Here is a 15,908-nt window from a genome sequence, read left to right on the forward strand (position 1 = left end):
TCTTTGGCAATCAATTTGAGTCTATGGATTCCTTCTTAGAATAGTGTTTTTAAATGCATAAAATAAAATATCTAAGAGTACAGAGCTAAAAAACAATGGAAAAGGACCTTTTTGTACAAAAATATTTATAGCACTTCTTTTTGCGATGGCAAAGAACTGGAAATTGAGAGGATGTTCATCAATTAGGGAATGGCTGAACAAAATTGTAGTATGTAATTGTAATGGAATACTATTTTTTCTCTTGAACACTTACCTTCTGCCTTAGTATCAATTCTAAGACAGAAGAGTGGCAAGAGCTTGGCAATTGGGATGAAACAATTTGTCTGGGGTCGCAGAGCCAGGAAGTATCTGAGGTCAAATTTGAATCCAGGTATTCCTGACTTCTAATTGCTACTGAAGAGCTCCTAATGGAATACTTTAGAAAAACACAGAAATATTTACACGAACTGATGCAAAGTGAAGTGAGCAGGACCCAGGAGAACACTGTGCACAAAACAGGAATATTATACTATTATCAAGTGTGAATGACTTAGCTATTCTTAGCAATACAGTGATCCAAGATAATTCCAAAGGACTTATGATGAAAAATACCCTTTCCCTCCAGAGAAAGTTCTGATGGAGTCTAAATGCAGATTGACTGTTCTTCTCCTTATTTTTTCTTGTTTTTTATGTGTTTTATTCTATAACATGATTAATATGGAAATATATTTTGCATGATGGCACATACATAACCTATATCAAAATTGCTTACCCTTTCAGGAAGAGGAGAGGGAAAAGAGAGGAAGATGTAGAATTGGGAACTCAAAATTTTCGAAAAAGAATGTTAAAAATTGTTTTACATATAATTGGGAAAAAATTAAAAATTAAAAAAAGAAAAAAGATTGTGCCTTATGAAGAATAATTTAAAGTAAATTAGGAGAATCAAGACATGAAGTGGGTACTTTGGGATGGTAGGTATAACTTTTTGTCTTCAAGTATTTTGAAAGGTTGTGTATGAGAGAGTTTAGACTTATTTTGCTTGAAAACAGAAGGTAGAACTTCTAGAAGTCAGTGGTAGTTGGAAAGATAAAAAATTTAGTTTGGTTATAAAGTAAGAGCTACTAACAATTAGAGCTCTCCAGTTATGGAATGGGCTTGCTTTAGGAGGTAATGGCTTACTTCTCATTTGAGGTCTTTATGTAGAGACTGAATTGTTTACCACTTGTCACCAATCCTTCAGAGTATTCTTTTTTGGTTATATATTGAAATATACAGTCTCCAAGTTTTCTTCCATCTTGGAATTTCTGTGATTCTGATTCTTTGGTTCTGTAACCTCTTCTAGGCTAGTCAAGTCTCCATCATTTCCCTTTAACCTGCCAATTCAATTGTACTTCCCTAATGGAGACTCCTCCAAATAGGTCTTTCTGTGGCATGAATACACAGACCTTATTCTCACTTTCAATACCTTGGCTTATGATCCTCTTACCTGGAATGCATTTCTTTCTTTTCTGATTCTAATCTTATTCTAAAGGTTCACTTTGAGTTCTACTTTTTCCACAAAGGCTTCCTGGGCTACTTCATTTTTTACTGATCATATAGTTTAGCTGTTATAGTTATCAGTTATATTGTCATTACTTGTTTTATGTCAATTGTGTGTTAACCATATTGTAAGCCTCTTGTGAGCAGGACTAATATTCCATTGTGAGTTCCCTATTTTGTGAAACACTGTGCTCCTTGATAGATGCATTGGTTAGATGACTTTTCCTTCCGAAGTACAGTAATGGAAAATAAGGTTAATAATAGCTTCTAGTTATGTAGTGCTTTGTGGTTACATATCAGTCTGTAGAATCTGAAAAGGACCTTAGAGGCCACCCTAGTCCAATCCCATCATTGTAAAAAGATATTGAAGCCCATTTCCACGAATGCTTCTATGAGGTGTAACAGGTATTATTATACCCATTTTATAGTGTGCAAAACTGAGCCTCAGTGAGCTTAAGAGACTTACTCTAGGTCATATTAGTAGAGAAATGCCAGAACTAGATATCAAATTCAGGTCTTCTTTGTAATTCTACCTTCAGTATTCTCCCTCATTTTCTTTAAAGACTATTTTTCAGTGTCCATGAAACTGAACTTCTTTCCCACTCCTGTTTCACAAAGAACAAGTGTTTTCCTTATCTTTCCTTTGTGCCCAAAGTATTTAAATAGTCATTTCCAGTTTCTCTTTAGGCATTATACATTATCTCATTTCCTGCTTTTTGTTTTCTGGTTTCTGATTTTTTTCCTTATTGTAGTCTCAAGATGAAAATCTATCTATAAAAGAAAGGACTCAGCAATGGGAATAGATACTTTTTTCCCCAGAAAGTTTTCCTTATTGATCCTGTCACTAATTTCCTAAGAGGCATCCATTATCTTCAATTAATATTTACAGAGTTCTTGTCATTTCCATAGCAAATAATTTGGCTATCTGAAGTGAGAACGTTGACTGGTAAAAGATCTAAGTATATCTTCCCTAAAAGAAAAAAATAAAGGAGGCAGACTCACAGCTAGTAGAATGCAAGAAACATTAGTAAAAATTCTTTTTATACTTAAGGTATTTTAGAAGCAACCCTTGCAGTATTTAAGAAATATGTTTACCAGAGTAGATCCTTACAATGTAATATTTTCATAGTAAATACATTAATGACAAAGGCAATTCATTAGTTAATGCTCCATGAGCCCCTTTTCATAAACAGAAAACCAAAAACCTAATAATTAACAGTAATAAATATTTATTAAACATCTACCATATGCCAGACATATTGCTAGTTATTGGGAATATAAGTATAATGAATGAAACAATCCCTACTTACAAAGAGTAGTTTACCTGATCATGGAAAAACAAGAAGTAAAGATAAAATACATAGCATCAATAGAAAAATAATAACTATAGGTTATATATAGAATATATATGCATACACCTATAAATGTACCCATACACAGTAAGTTCAAGACAGTTTGGGAGGGAGAAAGAGGAGGAGGAGGTCATTAGGAGCAGATCAACATATAGTTAGTTAACTTACAGTTTCCCAAAGTAAAAAAAAAACTGGAACACATAATCATAGACCAATTTGATTTAGACTACTAGTTTCAAAAAGGAAGGTTGTTGTAGGATGACTGCTGCAGCATAGTGGTATTTGGAGAGGGAAACAAAATTTAGAGTCAGATAGTCTGAGTTTTTGAGTCCTGGTTTCACCACTTTAAAAAAAATAATTAATTAGTTTGTTACATTAAAATTCCCAGGAATCTCCTACCATTCCTCTCCTCCCTATATTAGAGAAGGCATCATTTGACAAAAAGATATATGTATACATAAAACTATGTCTTGCTTGTTTCTCTTTATCAGTTCTTTTTCTGGAGGTCATTCTTTAAGCAATGTTTCTGTTGCTGTATATCATGTTCTCTTGGTTCTGTTCATTTCACTCTTCATATTTCCATGTAGTTCTTTCCATATTTTAAAAAGATTAACCTGCTTGTCATTTCTTATGGTGCAGTAGTATTCCATCATAATCATATGCTACAACTTGTTTAGCCATTTCAAAATTGATTGGCATCCCTTCAGTTTCCAGTTCTTTACCATCAAAAAGGGAGGTATTATAAGTGTTTTAGGACATATAGGTTTTTTTCCTTGATCACCTTAGGAAATAAACCTAAAAGTACCACTTCTTTAATAAGCGACTTTGGGTAAATCAGACCACTTGTCAAAGCCTCAGTTTCTTTAAATTAAAAATTCATATTAATTTCTTATACTCTGAACTCACAGGGTTCTTGCAAGGATAAAATGAGACAAATAATACCAAATTTTATATAATTGTAAATTGAAATGATTAATCCCCTAAGCCAAAGCATTTATCAGAGTTGATAAAATCCCTATTCACTAATTTAAGACATTTTCTTTTTTTAAAAACAACCCTTATCTTTTGTCTTAGAATTGATATTAAGTTGGTTCCAAGGCAAAAAAGTGGAAAGGGCTAAGTATTGAAGTTAAATGACTTACTCAGTTAAATGACTTACACTGCTAGGAAGTATTCAAGACCAGATTTGAACCTAAGATCTCCCATCTCCAGATCTGGCTCTTGGATACCTTGTTGCCCCCTTATCACATTTTCATCTTCCTTTTCATCTAACATGAGAAATAGAGAGAAAGCGATAAAGAATTAGGAGGCTTGGGGGCAGCTGGGTAGCTCAGTGGATTGAAAACCAGGCCTAGAGATGGTGGGAGGTCCTAGGCTCAAATCTGGCCTCACACTTCCTAGCTGTATGGGCCTGGGCAAATCATTTAACTCCCATTTCCTAGCCCTTACCACTCTTCTGCCTTGGAACCAATACACAGTATTTATTCTAGAATGGAAGGTAAGGGTTTTAAAAAAAAGAATTAATAGGATCCAGGAGCAACATGAGAATTCAGGGATGAACTTTAAGTATTGTAAGAACCAGAGGTACAACTAGCACATTTTTCACCTAGGGCAAATGGTACCATATGCACCTGCGATAAGCAGTATGAAATATATCCATAAATCCATAAATATATCCATATAGAGACTAGGGAGCCCACAGTAATGTGTTGGGGAAATTCTTACCTGGACTGCGGCCTTTGGTGCACTATTTGGTAGCTTCCTATTTTTTCACTAATTCTTTCCAAGTCTTAGTTGTTAATATGCCTCAAATATTTCCCCAGTCTGATCCATTAACTATGTGGCTGCTTTTTAAGTGATATTCCTAAAGAACAGGTCTGACCATAGCAGCTCCCCACTTCATATACTATTGACTTTCTATTACCTCTAGCATACCTTATAAACTCCTCCTGGCTATTTAACATTTTCATAATTTTGCCCCATACTGCCTTTCTAGATCTTTCTAGATATTTGTATAACACTTGAATGTTTGTAAAGCACTTTATAATTATTAACTCATTTGATCCTCACAACAACCCTGGAAAGTAGGTACTATTATTCTTCCTATTTTATAGATGAGGAAACTGAGTTAGCAGAGGTTAAATGACTTGTTCCAGGGTCACATAGTAAGTGTCTGAGATTTGAACTCAGGTTTTCCTGACTCCAGGCCTTTCATTCTATACACTGAGCCATCTTTATTCATTTTTGAATAAACCGTCTTTATGCATTATTACATGTTATTACCCTTCAAGTACCTTTTCATTTACCCTTTTACATCTCTATACAAAAGACACTCCATCTCTCATCCCTGTGTCTGAGCATATTTCCTTTTCTCCCATTCCTGGAGCAAATTCTCTTTTCACCTCCACTTCTTTTGAGGTTTTACTTAGCTGGCTTACTTAAGACTCACTCAAGCACTACCTTTTGAATGAAGCCTCTCCTGTTTTCTCCTCTCTCTTTCTCTCTGTCTCTGTCTCTGTCTCTCTCTCTCTCTCTCTCTCTCTCTCTCTCTCTCTCTCATAACATGGAAAAATGCTCTAAATCACTAATCACTACTCTTTAGAGGAATTCAAATTAAAACAACTCTGAGGTGTCACCTCATTCCTATCAGATTGGCCAATATGACAGAAAAGAAAAATAATAAATGTTGGATGGGATGTGGGAAAATTGGAACACTAATGCACTGTTGGTGGAGTTGTGAATTGATCCAACTGTTCTTTAGAGCAATTTGGAACTATGTCCAAAGGCTATAAAACTGTGAATACTGTTTGAGCTAGCAATACCACTACTAAGTCTATATTCAAAAGAGATTAAAAAAGAATAAAAAGAAAAGGATCTGTTTGTACATAAACAGGCAGTTCCAATCTAGCCTTAAATACTTACTAGCTATGTGGCCCATGGCAAGTCACTTAACCTTTGGCTGCCTCAGTTTCCTCACCTGTGAAATAAGGATAATAGCTACCTCACATAAGTGCTATATAAATATTAAGCTATTATAATATTATATTATATACACACTATCTTAAATGTGAGTAAACATACACACACACATATACTCTTGTAACAGTATTAGAATGTAAACTTGAGGACTCAAAGGCAGGGGCTGTCTGGCTTTTGTCTTTGTATCTTTGGAGTATAACTTAGTAACTAGTACATAGTATATTTTTAATAAGTGAGTGTTGATGGATTGATAAAACTGCTAAAACTCCATATATTCTTTTAATATATCCTAAATTTTTGTATTCAGGGACAAATCCCTGCTTGCCCTGTCCTAGTTATGGCTTCGATATAGATATGCAGTCTCCTCACTGAAACTGCTCTGTCTGTGTCAAACTCAGAGCTCCCTGTGGTAGAAGTGGAAGAAGTTAGCAGGGGACTGTTTTGATTAGTTCATGAGTTAGGGTGAACAAGAAAAAGAAATGAGTTTGTCAGTATAATTGTACCCTTCATACGTTCTCCTATGTCAAGCATAAAAGAATGGCTTCAGACTGATACAGTAGAAAAAGTCCTCACTCTGACCCAGGAGCCACAATCAGTTCTGCTGTTTACTATTTCTTCAACTTTGGATGAATGACTTTCTGGGCCTCAGTTTCCTTATCTGTAAAATGATGTCCTCTATGATCCATTCTTACTCCACATCTATGAGTTTATGTCTGAGGAGAACTTTTATTAGTTCAGAGCCACAATACTTTGTGGATCATAGTCAAAAGGGACCATTTGTCAGTTCTGTATAGGAAATGCTTTCACTGACCCCGGAAAAGGCCATAAAGCACCATTCTGTCATCTCTGATGCTTGTCTTTGCAGTCCATTGCTTTTGTGGAATGTTTTAGAAACTCTTTTATGACATACTAAAGGAAGTGACTGGTTTGTATCTAATAGCCCTCCTAGTATTTACTTTTAAGTGGTTGGAATTCAGTACTTACAAATTGTTCTGCAAAAGCTATCAAAGGGCATCCTGTGCCAATTGGGATGATTTGGTTATATGAAAATATAGCCACAGTCCATTTATCTGCCCTCCTTGGGCATCAAGGTGCTACATGTAAGCAGATAACTACCTCCTACCATTCTTAGTGCTGTTTGGTTTGTGGTCATGGAACTATTTTTTTGGGAGGAATCTCTTTTAAAGTTTTAGCACACATATTCCTTGCCCTCTATGGGATGTAGTTCAGATTTCCTAGAATCCCTGGGTTCAAATCTTGGCTCTGGTACTGATTGTATGACTACAGGAGAGTCACTTAACATCTCTGAGTCTTGATTTCTTTATCTCTAAAATGAGGAAAAAGAATTTGTATACTAGGGGCAGCAAGGTGGTACAGTGGATAGAGTGCTGGCCCTGAAGTCAGAAGGATCAGAGTTCCAGCCTCAGATATTTACTAGCTATATGATTCCGGGCAATTCTCTTTACTCTGTTTACCTTGGTTTCCTCATTGGTGGAGCAAAATGAATTGGGGAAGGAAATGGTGAAACCACTCCAGAATCTTTGCCAAGAAAAACCCTAAATAGGGTCATATAAAGTTGGACATAACAACAACAACAATACAAAAATGTGTGTACCACATACTTGATGGAGTCGTGAGGAAAATTCTGTACATTTCAGAGTGCTAAAGAAATGAGTTGTTTGTCAGAACATTGTCATAAGAACAAATGGCTGGGGGCTCTCCTTTGAATAAAGAGAATATACTCGTATACATAGTTTTTGTAATGTATGTTGTTCAATATGTTTCTTTTTTTGTTTCTAGCTTCTTATAGTTGAGGTTACTAAGTCAGTAGCCTCCTGACCTCTGTTCTTACCCAGCCACCTCTCCTATTCCTCCTTCCACATCCACACTCAATCATATCCATCTTTTAAAATCCAACTCAAATGTTACTTTCTTCACAAGACCTGCTTTGGGGCTCCCACTACACTTACGCTGGAAATGATCCCTCTCATTATCAAATATTCTTAGTATCTTGTTGATATAGGCTTTACTTCCATTTATTCAATTGCAAGTTCATTGAAGACAGGAACTGTGTCTTATTTATCTTCATTTATTTGTTAGCACTTAGGATAGACATTTAGTATCTATGCTAAGATACCTACATAATAGATATTTAAAAAAATGTTTGCTGAAGATGTTTGATGGTGATGAAGATCTCATTTTCTTGATCATACATTGCAACTTAAGTGAATATATTAAAATTTCAGAAGCATATAACTTATACATTCAATATTTAATAATATCTAAAACCAATAGTGGTGGTTGCAACTTTTCAAAACTTACTTTTCTTTTTAAACTCTTACTTTCCATCTTAGAATCAATATTATGTATTGGTTCCAAGGCAGAAGAGTGGTAAGGGCTAGGCAAGGGGGGGCTAAGTGACTTGCCCAGGGTCACACAGCTAGGAAGTTTCTGAGGCCAGATTTGAACCCAGGACCTCCCATCTCTAGGCCTGGCTCTCAATCCTCTGAGCCACCAAGCTGCTCCCAAAACTTACTCTTTATTACATAGTTTAGTTTTTAAAAATAGAATGTTGATTTTATATACTGTTTGCATAACTGATATATTATTTATAGCTTTAGCAATGATTAAATAATAAATTTTTACTTCTAGAACAAACTAAAAAATAAATTCTTGCTGAATGAAGAGGAAATGAGGTAGTTTTTATTGTAATATCCTGGGTTCATGCTGCTGCTTCTCATATGTCTCCGTAGATGGTTATAGTTTGGGTTGAGCTTTTGGTGAGCCAGAAGCTGATATGATTTGAGTAACCCCCAACTTTTAGTTTTGCTCTGGGTAATCTTTGATCAAGAAATTTCCTGGGGTGTGTGGTGGGGATGATATTTTATAGGGTGTTCTAGGTATCTAGAATGTGATCTTGGGTACTCAGAATTGAATCCATAGACCCAGTTGTTCCATTGGATCCTAGACATCGATTTAATCTTGGATCTATGTAATTTCCCTGACTTTTAAGAGTCTACTAGTCTAGGGATCAGTAGACACCATATTGGACCTCTCAAGGTCACTATGGACTGTAATATACTGTAATATATGGTGCTAAAGTAATTAATATCTGGGAAGCAAGGTCAGGTGGAAAAGAGTAATAGATCTGGAGTCAGAAGACTTGGGTTTAAATCTCATCTCTTCAACTTTCTTTGTGTACATGGACAAATCATTTAAAGTCTAGGAGTCTCAGTTTCCTTCTCTATATTATGGGCATGATAATAGAATTGTTACCATCTACATCTCAGGGTTGTAAGGAAAGTACTTTATAACCTTACAGGGTTGTAAGGAAAGCACATATAGACATGTGACCTAAGATGATGATTATTATTTTTGTCTTAGAGTACACCTACCTTTCTTCATTCTGATACAGAACTAGAACTTGCAGTTGAGTAGCAGTGGAATAGAGAGGTAACTGACACTCTCTCTCTTGTTATAAATAATTTATTGTCTTTGATGGGCTAACCTTCTTTATGAGAGGAAGTAGCATGGCATGGTGGGTAGAACACTGGACAAGAATACAAAAGACCTGGGTTTGAATCCCACCTCAGATACCATCTCAGATACCACCTACTAGCTATATAATCAGGGTTGAAATGCTTAATCTCTCTCAGCCTTTCTCCATTTGCAAAATGGAGATAATACCTATTGTACTTATATCACAATGAAAATAACGTATATAAATACAAATGAAATTTTTGCATTGTACATAAGGCACTTTATAAATCTTCAAGTGCTATACAAATGCCAATTTTTATATTATTATTTCATTTCTTAGGATCCAATTATAGCTGAATATTTTAATCCTAAAAATTCATATTTCTAAGAGTTAATAGATGAAATCATTTATTAACCTTGCTGATTTTTATTACAGGGAAGCAAAAGAGGATGGCCTTTAAAGATGTTTGGCTTTTTTCTCAGACCAAAAATCAAAGGTATGTTATATAGATGGTAAAGAATTGGAGAGTATTCATTTCCCTAGTAATTTAATGAAATATAACTGAGCATTAGAATGATGTTCAAAACATGATATGATGACATATAGTGATGATATATTTAACTATAAATGATTTTGTTATTATTCAGATCAGATTTCATCTCCTGAAACACAGCTTTTGCATACCTTCTTTTTTCCCCTGCATTTGATACATGTTGGTTAAATGCATCTGTATAAAGCACCATGCTATTTGATAGAGGAGATACATAACCAAGTATAGATGTGATTTCTGCCCTCAAATACCTTACAACCACTCAGATTCAAAAGATCAATAAAGTCAGAATTGGAAGGAATTTTGAGGTCATCTAGCCAACCTCCTGATTTTATAGATGAAGAGCCACAGTCAATAATAGAAACTGCTCAGGATTTGAATAAAGTCTCTGGTTCCAAATCTGTCGCTGTTTCCAAATAAGGGCATATTTTTAAAGGGTTTGCTAAATATTAATCTGCTATATATAAATGTCATTTAAGTATCATAATCATTATTATTCATGCTATTTCCATTTGTGCCTGGCACATTATAGGTGTATAATATATGCTTGTTGATCGAGTAATTGAAGAGATAACTTATGAGTTAGGACTCTTAAGGATGGGAAGGATTTTTAACATGTAGAGACATCGGGGGGGGGGGGATGTAGATCTCTTCTGTCCATGAGAGGCAGCATAGGTGGAAAGATGAAAACTCGATAGGATAATATGAGATTGGGGAAGAGAGAAGTTTTATTTGAATGTGTAAAAGGGAATTTTAAAAGGTTGAAAAGAAGGTTGAAGTCAAGATCTTGGAAGGTCTTGAATGTCAGGCTAAGGAGTTTATATTTTATTTTGTAAGCAATAGACAATCAATGAAGATTTTTGAAAAGGGAGGGTGAGATGGTCAAACCTATACATTCCATATGAGATATTTCTTGGTTCCTCAAGATACTTCTGAAATATCTACCTTCTTTCTGTTATATAATTATAACTAGATAAATACATAGTTTTTTTTTCTCTCTCATATATTTATGTCTCTGTCTGCTTCTGTCTCTCGTCTCTCTATAGCTATATATATCTAAGGCAGTTTGTAGCATAGTGGACAGAGGGCTGGATGACTTAGATTCAAGTTCCACTTTTGACATTTACTGGCTGTGTGACCCAGGGTAAATCTATTAACTTCTCAGTGTTCTAGGCAACTCTTTATTTTTAAATTTTTTTAGGATTGCCAATTTAATGTTTAAAAATTTTTATATTGCATTTTGTTTTATTTTTTCTCAATTATATGTAAACAAACATTTTAAACATTGCTTTTAAGAATTTTTTTGAGTTCTAGAGTCTCTCCTTTCCTCCTCTTCCCCCTTGAGAAGGCACATGATTTTATATAGTTTATACATGTATAGTCATACAAACGATTTCCATATTAGTCACCATGTAATAGAAAATACAGATGAAAAAAACACAAAAATTATCAGGAAAATTAAAAAAAAAACATGTTTTGATCTGTATTCAGACCCCATTAGGTTTTTCTCAGGAGGTGGACAGTGTTTTTCATTCTGAGTGTTTTGGAATTGTCTTGGATCACTGTATTGCTGAGAATAATTAAGTCATTCATAGCCAATCATCATACATCATTACTGTTTCTGTGTACAATGTTCTCCTGGTTCTATTCACTTCACTTTGTAAGTCTTCCCAGGTTTTCTGAAATCATCCTGTTCATTTTTTATAGCATAATAATGTTCCATCACAGTCTCATACCTCACCTTGTTCAGCCATTCCTCAGTTGATGGGCAACATCCTCAATTTCCAATTCTTTGCCATATCAAAAAGAATTGTTATAAATATTTTTGTATAAATAGGTTCTTTTCATTTTTTTGGTCTCTTTGTGGGGTACAGATATAATAGTGATATTTCTGGGTCAAAGAGTTTTATAGCCCTTTTGGTATAGTTCCAAATTGCACTCCAGAACTTAGGCAATGCTTTAGGACTATAAGTTGAAGAGAAGATGTTGACCTACATTGTAGGGAAAATTCTACCCTGGGAGCTCCCTACATGAACATAGTAACAGGTCCAGTTTTCCTCTATGTATTTTGTGTGTGTATATATATATATATATATATATAATTATAGAAGATATTTCCTCTAATAGAATGTAAGCTTCTTGAGTTTGGGAACTTTCATTTTTGTCTTTGTATTCCCAGTGCTTAGCACAGTGCCTTGCTTATCATGGGTACATAATAAAGGCTTGTCGCTCATCTGATTTTTACCTTTTCCCCTCTCTTACTGTTTTTGAAGCAGGTTAATTACCCTGGATTGATTGACTTGGCAACTGGCTGGGCATGGTAGTAAGGAAGAGGGAAGAATCAAATATAACTTCAAAGTTTCCAGCCTGGAAAACTGGGAGAATCTAATTGCTAGCAACAGAAATAGGATGTTGGGAAGAGTGGCAGGTTTTGGATATGTTGAATATCAGGAGAACATCCAGGGAGAGATGTCTAGATATGGCAGGTGGCCTAGAGGCCTAGGGAAGAGGCTGGGGCTGGATATAGAGGTCAGGGTATCATTTGTATAGATGTGTGATCATTGATGTCACAGGAGTGGACAAGGCCACTAAATGACTGAACATAAAGAGAAATCAGACCATAAATACTGTCTAGTCAACTATTTATATTATATATATATATACATATACATATGTACATATAATCTTCAAGAGAGAAATTGGCTTCTCCTAAGACAAAAACCTATTTGCCAACAGCTTTAAAAATAATCTGTGTTTTTATATTTTGAACTTGAGGTCATGCATCTGTATATTCTCCTATAGACTAAGGATGTATGAATATCTAGATTAGTGGTTCCCAAACTTTTTTGGCCTACTGCCCCCTTTCCAGAAAAAATATTACTTAGCTCCCTGGAAATTAATTAAAAAAATTTTAATAGCAATTAATAGGAAAGATAAATGCACCTGTGGCCATCACCACTCCCCTGGACTGCTGCAGCACCCACCTGGGGGTGGTGGTGTCCACTTTGGGAATCACTGCTCTAGATGAATAAGAGGTGAACAAAGAGCACATCTACATTCCTGTATTGATTGATAGATTTGATTTTTGTTTCTTTTGCATTTTGGTTAAGATATTGGCCCAAGAATGGAATTTGTCATTTTATAATGCTGTCATTAAATTGCTAATGTGTATGATATTGACTATTGATGACTCAGAGATTATAGCATACTGCATGGATTGTAAGCACTTCAGTGAAAAAAGGCCAGATAGTGAGACCTTTCTTTTTTTTCAGTCAACAAGTACTTGTTGACTATCTTATATGCAAGATTCCATTTCATTAGAAGTTGGAGAGTGAAAAAAGAATATTCTCCTAAGGGGATAACAGAAGCTTAAAAATAAATGTGAGAAAAGGACATTCTAGGCATAGAGGACATTTGGAGCCATGGCACAGGCTAGAGAGCTCAGGATGTGTTTGGAAGCCATCATTGACTTTAACTAAAGCTTTGGGAATTCCATAGCTAAGTCAAATTCCAAATAGGAGTTTAAGAAAGGCTTGTTATACATCTGTTTCCATTCCTTATTTCCTGTGAAATATACTAAAGCATCTTCAACACCTTAAAAGAAAATAGAAAACTGTCTTACATAGAGAAGGCAGAAGTGAAGATTGACTCCAGAAATGATGTAAGAGATGGCAGCATTTCTCACCCTTGGTCTTGGGTGAAAAATCACCTATGAATGGATAAGAGTCTAATCAAGGTACCCCCTTCCCCCACCCTCACTTCCTGAGTCCATGTTATTTCAGACTCCAGTCTCTAATTTTCCTTCCTCTCCTTTCAATTCTCCCACCTCCCAGGATCTTTCTGCATTCATCTCCAGTCTATGCAGGGGATGGCTGGGGATTCTGACTGCTCATTAACATCCTTCTTGGAAGGCTTGTAACTGATTTTTCCATTTGTCATTACTGCGTAGCTGGGAACACTTTCATCCTTCCATCCGGAGAGCCTCTAACAAGAATATTGGAGTATTAAAAATGAAGCCACTTTGATGGCAAGGGAAGTTTATCACATAATTTTCTAACAGCATAATGACCTTGAAGCAGTGAGTCGGAGAGCTTGTCACCCTATGTGAGCAGAATCACATTTCAGCTCCACAACTCCATCTAGTGATTCAAAGATCCAGCCAATGGGTACCGAAAGGACCTTGGCATGGCTTGATACAGGATTAGGGCAGAGAGAGGGACCTTAGTTGTGACCCGATCCAAATTGCCAGCTCCCTTTGCAGCTGGGGATACTGGGGCCCAGAGAGAAAATTATTTACTCTATTTACTTAAGGTCAAATTAGTGGCTGGCACTAGGACCCCTGCCATGGTTGCTTTAAATCTCAGATCGGTGTTCATTTTGCTGGACCACACTGCCCTGATTTGGTAGACCATTTCTTGGATATATCAGAAAAGCTTTGATTTCTAGGTTAGATCAAAGCACCTCTGTGCTTTTAGAAAAGAATTCTGGGTGCCCTTCCTTGTTCTGTTCTCTCATTGGAAATCTCTAGACCCATGCACCAGATCATGATTCTCAAAATTAATCAACCTCAGACACTTTTGTGGTCCCTTCATTTTATAGGCAAGGAAGCTGAATTTCAGAGAGTTTAGGTAATTTGCCCAAGAACACACAGTAATATGGGAGTGGAGGGTGGAGAGTCACAATCAAACTAACCCAGGCCTTCTGATTCCTTAGCCTTTTCTCATTCCCTAGTATACTTTTCCCACTGTATTTTTTTTAGGTTCAAACCTAGGTCTTCTAATTCCAAGTACAATGTTCTTTTCATTATATTCAATCAAAAGACTTTAAAATGCTTTTTTTTTGTATGGAATTATCCTCAAAAATATTATAATGTGGGGGCAACTACATGCGTCAGTGGATTGAGAAGCAGGCTTAGAAATGGGAAATCTTAGGTTTAAATCTGGCCTCAGACACTTCCTAGCTGTGTGATCCTGGAAAAGTCACTTAACCCCCTGTTGCCTAGCCCTTACTACTCTTCTGCCTTAAAACCTGTACAAAGTATTGATTTTAAGTCAGAAGATAAGGATTAAATATGTATATATATATATACATATATATGTATATACATATATATTATGCTTTTAGATGCTTCAAGTGTCATTTGTTGGGGAAAACAGACATTTTAAAGATTATATCCTTCAGTTTTAGTGAATTCTCCTGACTGAGGGATTTTTTTTTCTCTTGCCTTATTTAGCATTATATATATTGGGGATGAGAAGAATGAAGAGAAAGAAAAAGAAAAAAAGAGAAAATTAGAACCAATTTGTTCCTAGCCAGGAAACAAGTCCATAGCTTTTGTTGTATTTTTTAACTTATTTCTCCTTGTAGTTCTGTTGTGATGGTGGTTATCGTGTCTGGGGAAATTAGCATCCTAGGCAAAGCTGTAAGTAGGGTAGAGAGAAATCTGGGCTTTTTCTAAGGATGACAAATTTAGAGGTTCTGATTGCACTTGCCACAGCCCTTCAACAGACTAAAAACAGAAGAGGTTAGCAAGAATAATTAAACTAGAAAGTTCTTAAATGGTTGGGAAACTCTTGAATGCTGCTCCAGGTGCAACAGTTTCTAATTATGATTTTTGATAAGACTTAGAGATGAGAAAATGGAGGCAAAGAGAAATGAGGCTGCATATTCAAAGTTCAATAAATAGTAAGAAATGGAGCAAAAATTCAAATTCAGGTTTTCTGGCTCTGCTCCAGGGAATTTTCCCACGAGTCCTTGAACGGCACCTGTGGGGCAAAGGTGGAGTTAGACAGATGAGGTTCTGTGATACCCCGTGAGCCATGTGTTTTCATCTTCTCGTCAACCTGCTTTTCTCTGTCTGCACAGGTGCAAATGAGTCTTTCCATTCTGTTTCTGGTCCTTGTGGAGTCATAAACCTGAGTACCGGATAGCACGATGAGCTCTCAGAGGAGCCCTAAGACCAATAGAGTATCCTTTTTCTACCTTGAGATCTTGTTATTCTTCTCATGTATTTATCTTTTTGCTCTGA

At 35.8% G+C, this 15,908-nt stretch overlaps 1 protein-coding gene across 1 annotated transcript in view; it reads left to right on the forward strand.

The window, feature by feature from the left end:
• Positions 1–15,696, forward strand: part of DCDC2C (doublecortin domain containing 2C) — a 133,035-nt gene extending 117,339 nt beyond the window's left edge. The window contains exons 10-11 of the mRNA XM_044659566.1: positions 15,248–15,302; positions 15,616–15,696. Of these exons, the coding sequence (XP_044515501.1) occupies positions 15,248–15,302; positions 15,616–15,696 (136 nt within the window). The remainder of the gene's footprint in view (positions 1–15,247; positions 15,303–15,615) is intronic.
• Positions 15,697–15,908: the final 212 nt, after the last annotated feature.

The sequence above is a fragment of the Gracilinanus agilis genome, chromosome 2 (genome assembly GCF_016433145.1).
Source record: "Gracilinanus agilis isolate LMUSP501 chromosome 2, AgileGrace, whole genome shotgun sequence".
Taxonomy (NCBI): domain Eukaryota; kingdom Metazoa; phylum Chordata; class Mammalia; order Didelphimorphia; family Didelphidae; genus Gracilinanus; species Gracilinanus agilis.